This window comes from Panicum hallii, chromosome 8 (assembly GCF_002211085.1).
Source record: "Panicum hallii strain FIL2 chromosome 8, PHallii_v3.1, whole genome shotgun sequence".
Classification (NCBI taxonomy): Eukaryota; Viridiplantae; Streptophyta; class Magnoliopsida; order Poales; family Poaceae; genus Panicum; species Panicum hallii.
In genome coordinates, this window is record NC_038049.1 from 18,204,065 (window position 1) to 18,212,448 (window position 8,384).

The 8,384-nt window shown below is 42.3% G+C and overlaps 1 protein-coding gene across 2 annotated transcripts; it reads left to right on the forward strand.

Moving 5' to 3' along the window:
- The first annotated feature begins 317 nt into the window (after window positions 1-317).
- Window positions 318-4,706, forward strand: LOC112902191 (probable LRR receptor-like serine/threonine-protein kinase At3g47570). 2 transcript variants are annotated; one of them, XM_025971124.1, is made up of 3 exons: window positions 318-411; window positions 1,253-4,044; window positions 4,129-4,706. In XM_025971124.1, exons 1-3 carry the CDS (start codon window positions 392-394, stop codon window positions 4,518-4,520), a joined length of 3,204 nt encoding a protein of 1,067 aa, XP_025826909.1. In that variant the 5' UTR covers window positions 318-391; the 3' UTR covers window positions 4,521-4,706. The 2 variants fall into 2 exon arrangements, with proteins under 2 accessions (XP_025826909.1, XP_025826910.1); XM_025971125.1 differs by having other exon boundaries at window positions 1,253-4,030; window positions 4,129-4,329.
- Window positions 4,707-8,384: the final 3,678 nt, after the last annotated feature.

Below are 8,384 nucleotides of genomic sequence, written 5' to 3' on the forward strand. Positions count from 1 at the left end.
CATCCCCATAGAAGTCGCGTCGCGTTTGCTCTGAATTCCAACGAAGGTTCGTGTTATTCAACTGTTGTTGAATTTCGACACACGGAGCTTAACGTGTTTGCCACTCTCGTTGGAGTGCGACGTGGCCGGCCTTGTATGATATTAGTGAAACTGAGACGTCAGAACTCACAATCCAAGAAACTTATATTGATAGGAACCAGTCCACACAGCAACGTCAAACAAGGACCTGGAAGTCAAGTGCGTGGAAAATGATCTGCAGGCATGTTGGCTAACTGCATCTTACCGTCTTTACATGTACATATAGCAGTGGTAGCAGGGATGGAGTCACACACAGGGACACAGATAGAAAAGCTGGCCAGGCGGAATTAGGAGATAGAAGACGATCTTCCATATGTGTTGGCGTTTCTGGAGGTTTGTGCGCTTCAAGTTGTTCTTGTAAAGCCAAGTGTACTTATTTCTGTTTGAATATATATGCTCTCTGGCTTGGCATGTGCTTGTGTTTTACCTAACTTGTGTATAGCTATTACTAAGTAGTAACTCAGCATATTTCATCCTATTACCTCTTTTCATATGACAAATTTCATCTGAAAACTCTCATTACTTTTCGTATGTTTTAGTTGTTCCAAATGTACTCTATTATAATACACAAATCGTTTTGGTTAGAGATATCGAGGTCTGAAGTAAAATGATATAACATAGGTGTAACACCATGATCACTGGCTCAGTGGCTTGTTTGATAGATAATTGAGTATGTTATTTCCTCTCTTAAATGATATAGCAGTGCTCCTGCTGATTTCTTCACAAAAAAAAAAGAGTATGCTCTTGCACTCATCTACATCTTTCCCTGGTAGCGTTATCATGGTTTGTGCGTGACCTGAGGTGTTGCCGGGCAACATTTTTTGCATAAAGACTAAAGAGGTCAATATCTGTTTGGACCTCATGTAGTGAAACAAAATGAGACCTGTTGGGAAGAAAAATTAAGACCTGATACTGATAGAAGCAAAGCTTGTGTTCTTCTCTGATAGACCTATTTTATTTCTTCAAAACCACTTGAGAAATAATAACTTCTTGTTGTTAATAGCAATAGAAGTAAACGCCTGTATCCATGAATTCGCAAAAAGTTATGACTACTAGCTCGTGGGCCATGCCAGCTTCTAGTAATTTTTCTGAACTAGAGGGCCACTTGGCTATTTTTGTTTAAGACTGCTAACTTCTGTCTCTAAACCTGCATGTTTGATGTTTCTTATGGAAGGTGTGCATCAATGTTTCCGGCAATTCTGTTGCTGCTCTCTCCATTCGTGCTGCAACCTCCTCCATGTTCATTTTCTGAAGCAGCAGAGTCACCCTTCAGCAACGAGATTGCCACTGACAGGGAAGCCCTGTTGGAATTCAAGGCAAGCTTGAGCCAGCAGTCGGCCGCACTTGTCTCATGGAACACTACTAGTGATTTCTGCCAGTGGCCTGGTGTTACCTGCAGCCTTAGGCACAAGGGCAGGGTGTCAGCTCTGAATCTTTCCTCGGCAGGGCTTGTGGGCACCATCTCCCCTTCCATTGGAAACTTAACATTCTTGAAGTATCTCAACCTTAGCTATAATGTGTTACAAGGAGAAATGCCATCAACAATTGGCAACCTCTGGCGGTTGCAATATCTGAATTTTAGGGGAAACTCACTTCATGGTGGGATCTCAGATAGCTTAAGAAACTGCACTGGCCTTATCTACATCATGCTTGACCAGAACCATCTTACCGGGGGAATACCTTCTTGGCTTGGAGGTTATCCAAACCTTGTGGCTTTGCTCTTGTCGAGGAACAATTTGACTGGGACCATCCCGCCATCACTGGGAAATCTCTCATCGCTAGAGGCGCTATATGTTCACACCAACCAGCTTGAGGGTTCGATCCCTGAGGCGCTTGGCAGGCTCAGGAATGTCCTGTGGCTGGCATTATTTGAGAACCACCTTTCGGGCACCATACCTGAAGCTGTATTCAACCTTTCTTCAGTTGGTGCATTTGGTGTGGATCAAAATGACCTGCACGGTACACTGCCACCCAACTGGGGAAACAACCAACCAAACCTTGTTTTTGTCTATCTTGGGGTAAACCACTTCACAGGAAGTGTTCCAGCTTCCCTTGCCAACGCAACCATGATTCACACTCTCGACCTTGGCGATAACAATTTCACAGGGAGGATGCCACCAGCAATTGGAACACTTTGTCCTGGCATCCTCACCTTCGACGCAAACAAAATTGAGGCAAGTGGCACAGAGGGCTGGGAATTTATCATGCCATTGACGAACTGCAGCCGCCTCCGCGTGCTTAGCTTCCAGTTCAACATGCTTGCAGGTGAATTGCCAGGCTCTGTTGCGAACCTGTCAACGCATCTCCAGGTGTTTTACACCGGATTTAATCAGATTAATGGGATGATACCACCTGGCATTGGTAATCTTGTCGGCCTGCAAAAGTTGCAACTCAGTCAGAACCATCTAATCGGTGCCCTACCAAGCACAATTGGTCTATTAAAAAATCTGCAAGCTTTGTGGGTAGATGGCAACGAGTTATCAGGGATCATTCCCCCCACAATCGGAAACCTAACACAGCTCCAACTACTCACTTTTGACAATAACAATTTTGAGGGACCTCTTCCGGTGAGCATCAGGAATCTACAGCAGTTGAGTTCAGCAAACCTCTCAAACAACGCATTCACGGGTCCATTCCCCAAAGAATTCTTCAACCTTTCATCTCTGTCTTACATTCTTGACTTGTCCGACAACAACTTCAATGGTCCCCTTCCACCAGAAGTTGCAAGCCTTACTAAGCTCGCATACTTGAATATCTCCCGTAATAACCTATCTGGGTCACTACCTGACACGCTGAGCAACTGCCAAAGCTTGCTTGGGCTCCATTTGGATGGCAACTCATTTAGTGGAAGCCTCCCTACATCTATCAGCGAAATGCGTGGATTGGTAGTTCTGAATTTGACAGAGAATCTCCTATCGGGTACAATTCCACAAGAATTTGGACGCATGAACGGTCTTCAAGAGTTGTATCTCGCACATAACAACTTGTCTGGGCAGATTCCAGGGACCTTCCAAAATATGAACGCATTGTACCATCTTGACATATCTTTCAACCATCTCAGTGGCCAAGTCCCAGTGCATGGCGTGTTTGCCAATTCGACTGGATTCTTATTTGTCGGGAATGATGGACTTTGTGGTGGTACCACGGAGCTACATTTGCCTGCTTGTAAAGTTCAGTCCGGGAAGCATGGCAACATGAAAATCAGGGTAATTCTTATAATAACGATCTCAACTGGGAGCTTTTTATGTTTTGTATTGGCATTTGTATTTTTCTGTTGGAGAATGAAAAAGGGAGGTCATTCTACAACAATTGCAACAACAGCCCTCTCTTTCATGGATGATAAGTATCCTAAAGTTTCTTATACTGAGCTGGCCCAAGGAACTGACAGATTTGCCTCTGCCAATTTGATTGGTAGAGGAAGATATGGATCTGTATATAGGGGCAGGTTGTCATTGAAAAATGCTGAAACTGTAGTAGCTGTCAAAGTTTTTGATCTGCAGCAATCAGGTTCTTCCAAAAGCTTCATGGCTGAGTGCGTGGCTCTTAGTAAGATCCGCCACCGTAACTTGATCAGTGTCATAACCTGCTGCTCTAGCTCTGACTCGAGACAGAATGATTTCAAAGCCATTGTGTTCGAGTTCATGCCAAACCAAAGCCTTGACAAGTGGCTACATGATGCTAATCCACGTTCAGATGTGTCCAGGCACATACCGGGCCTGACACTAATGCAAAGACTGAACATTGCTGTCGATGTTGCTGAAGCACTTGATTACTTGCATACCAACTGCGAGCCACCGATAGTGCACTGTGATCTGAAGCCAAGCAACATTCTTCTCAATGAGGACTTCGTCGCCTGTGTTGGGGATTTTGGCCTTGCAAAGATCCTTTATGCTTCAGAAGGTGAACAAGTCATCAATTCGAAGAGCTTCACTGGCATAAGAGGAACAATTGGGTATGTTGCTCCAGGTAACTCGAAGTACCATGACTCTGTCATTCTTCTGTAATTGCGTTTTCGATCATATACTGACACTGTTGTACGTACATTATTAGAATACGGGCACGGCGGACAGGTCTCTTCATGCGGAGATGTCTTCAGCTTTGGAGTGCTCCTCCTTGAGATATTTACAGGGAAGGCACCAACTGATGCCATGTTTGTGGATGGGTTAACTTTGCAGGGCTACGTGAAGATGGCGTTTCCAGACAGGCTGATGGACATTGTTGATCCAGTCCTGTCCACTGATGAAACTTGTGCAAGGAATCAACAACACAGAAGCAATGGATGGGGAGAGATTGACAATGCCATCATCTCTGTAACTGAACTTGCACTATCCTGCAGCAAGTTAACACCATCAGAGAGGATTTCGATGAGAGACGCTGCGGATGAGCTGCGCAAGATAAGAGACCGCTACCTTACCGACCTATCAAGGGCAAACAATTTGTGAATTAGCAAACTGGTAGGTCATGTGTATGTATAGTATGTTAGGCAGAGTCAGTTACACAGTTTGATATGCATATATATTGAGATTTTCATGGTGCACACAGTACCACCGCTTAGTGGTATATAATATAGAGGGGATCTAGCCCTTCATTAGTAAGGGTAATTTTATAATTATTTTCCAGTTATAAATGAAAATGAAGAGATGGAATTAGAAAGATAGTCCAAATGAAATGGATGTTGATGTCATTAATATTTTTCCCATAGTACCCTTATAATACCTATATACTACTCGCGTATATTACCTATACTACTGCTGAAATTTTCAGTAGTATAGAATTAATCTGATCTGTGGATGTTTCTATACTAGTCTTTTTCAAACATTAGTATAGACTACTATAGTGCACTACAAAAGATCTCTATATATTTCAGTACTGAAGGGACTATTTATTTATCTACTTACTAATGTAAGTTGAATGCAGTGTTGGACGCAGGATATGAAATTCGGGTGCTGAGGCGTTATTTTGTGCCTCCATAAAAAACAAAATAAACATCCTTATAGTAAATTATAACACATGGTTTATTGTTTCATGTCGAGGCGGTTGGCGGTTGCTACACGATATTATATACCTCTTGAAAAATCATGTCCAATTGGTTAGTGACTGATATCCCTCATCAGTGACCGGTTTGGCTACTAGTGTCTCTGGTGACGTATAACCAAAACAAAAAGGAAAGAAAATGGGAGAGGAAAATCAACCTATAATCTCAATTATGTGTATATATAGTTCAGGGTACACAGGAAATAGGTATTGTATATCTCTGTTTATACAAATTTTCACACATACATAAATATCAACACACAAGATTGTCCTATGGATCCCAATCAACACACAAGATTCACCTCGTACTCGGGCTGGAAAAAGTAGTGCGAACTCCTCAACATCTCGTTGAGGATCGCCGGGAACCCAATCGTCTCCTGAGCGCAAGTCGCCATGATCAAAGTGGTCATCTATCCAATAAAACATAAGAGATTAAGCATATTTAATTAACAGGTGAAGCATTAGAGAGAATAATAGCTCTAAGACAAAGGTAGGAAGTTAGCAATCATTCCTTAAGTTCAAATTTTACAAGAAGTAAATATTAATGCAAGTACTCAATTTTATTTCGCTCTCAACCCCTTTAAGCAAACTTTTAAGTTCACTTCATGGAACCTTGGCTCTGATACCCGCTGTGAGAACCGCCCAATTTAATATCATTTTAAGCGAAACCGTTGGTTTTTATCGTGAAGATGAGAGCTAACACGCACTCGCACAAATGGCGCGCTACGGGTTAACCCACATCTAAACTATCAAGGACCAACTTAACCTTTCGCCGAAAATAATATTAAATCCGGTAGTCCCGGTACGTGCTCCAACATATGCCCAAGATCATGCACATGCACATACCGTCACAAGCTCATACATCACCAATGATCCACAAAGAGCAAATTTTAATACAAAGTTAAGCGACTAACCATTACAACATTAATTTAAGGAAAGGTTCCGAATCTGAAATTTAAGGTTCAAATAAAGGATACAAGCCTCGGGCTCACAATAACATAGAAGAGATAAAAACTATAGAGTTTAATGTTTATCATGGTAATCCTAAGTACGATACGCAGCGGAAAATATAACGATAGATAATATTAATGGCGTATTGCTCAAGGACACCATCAACCATAATAGCCTATTCCTCGCCCGCGCTGGGTTCGGCGGGGTAGAAATGGCCAAACACCACTTCCGGCTCACCTGCAACTTAGTATAACAAAGCAACATGAGTACAAAGGTACTCGCAAGACTTACGCGAATAAATAAACTAAGGAATATGCATATGAAGGCTCACAAGAAGGCTTTAGGGCTAAGTAAATTAAATAAGCATGAACTCCCTAATTCCACCATCTAGCCTCCTAGCATTTTAATTAACTTGCCCAACGCACCTCAAGTTTTAGTTAATTATATGACTCAAATCCTAAGTATCAACAAGAGGTAACGTGACATGTAACCAACCATTTGATCAAAACTTCTGCGAAGATTTCGTAGGATAAAGAGCTTGCTCATAACCGAGAGCGCGGCAATTCGAATTGATTCATTAACCTTGCAAGGGTGTACAACTTTACCCACACGACACAAGGACCATGCGACTCACCCAACCAATCACATTGGGCAAGGGGGTACTCGCATCAACCTTTCCCGATAAGTTGTAACCGTTGAACATCACGCCTAGCTTGCGCGGAGAGTTACCTAGGTCCACCGGAGACACCCCTAAGCCTCTCTACAAAGCCCTATGGCCACGCATCTAGGACCGTGCATCAACGATTAGAACTAGAGGATAATCGGTTTATCCACCCCATGAATGGATATGTGGTAGTACGATAAGTGCTCAATTTCCGAGGTCATCCACGGACGGTCCTTAACCAATTCGAGCGGACTATGCCTCCGAGACTCCTTTCCCTAGGCCCTACCTTCCGCTCGAATTAAGACATAACCATCGCGCCAACCCCTTTTTCGAACTTCCGACAACAAGGATAAGCACAAGTATACTAAAAGTGGTGTAGTGAGTCAAGTGATCCTTATTCCGATGTTTCTAGCAACTAAAGACCAAGTCTAAGCATGACTAAGCGTTCGCTAGATCATTTAAGTGTTAACTACACGTGACAAGGACATGGAAGTAAAATCAAGAAAGGTCATAACTTGAAAGTAGGATCAACAATGCAATAGATAAACATATAGCATATACATGTATACCCCATTGAGATAACTAACTAATCAAGTTAAAAGGGTCAAGGGATCATGCTTAGCTGCTTGCCTTGGTTTTCTTCTTGTTCAACAACACACTCGGCTCCCGGCTCGGTCTTAACGATCTCGGTGGGCTCAACGGATGCGTCCTCCGGCGTCTCGGTCACTAAAATGCATGAATGAGATGTGTGCATTAGGATGATGCTAATGATATGAAAAGAGTTGGCATGACATGAAATGGAAATTAAGTACCACTCAACACAAGGAGGCACGCAAGCAAAGTACACGAAGTTCGATCAATAGTTCAAAATCTAAGCCCGAAGGCGAACTTGCTCAAACAACATATAGCAAGAATAAATCATGATTTTATTTCTTCACACAGGGGATCTCAAGAGAAAAGCATGAGAGTTAAAATTGCATCAAGAACATATTTGTGGAATTATTTATGTTATTTATAAGTTTCACCTGCTAAACTCAAGTTAAATCTTAAAAGATACTCAAAGCATCTCTATAAATTCTCAAAGAATTACTGGAGATAGAGGACATGATGATCAAAGTAACAGAAGTGATTTTATCATTTTATCAATTTTCTATCAAAAGTTACACACTAAACAATTTTGCAGGCAGAATTTAAGCAAACATATTAAAACTCTAGCAAACAGCATGAAAACACTGCACCAACTATACCATCATCTAGTATTTTCAGTAAGGATTCCAACAAAACTTGATTTAACATTTTTAGAGTACCACAAAATAAGTTGAGCATTTAACTAGGTTTAGAAAGAATAAATTATAACTAAGTGTACAGAGCTTTAACATGTATAAAATTAATTTCTCTAAGTAGATCTATTAAAGAGGAGTCAACAAAACAAAATTCACAATTTTTGGAGACCTACAACAATTTCTATGCAATTTACAAGAATCAGCATGAAATAAAGGGGGGGAAGGCAGAAAACGCTAGATCCACCCGGATCTAGCGCTCCTGGGCACCGACAGGTGGGCCCAGGCTGCCAGCCCCGGGCCGGGCGGAGTCAAAGCTGGGGCGCGGCCTTGACTCGCCACGGCGCGGCCGGGGCGCGCCCACGACGCAGCCCGCG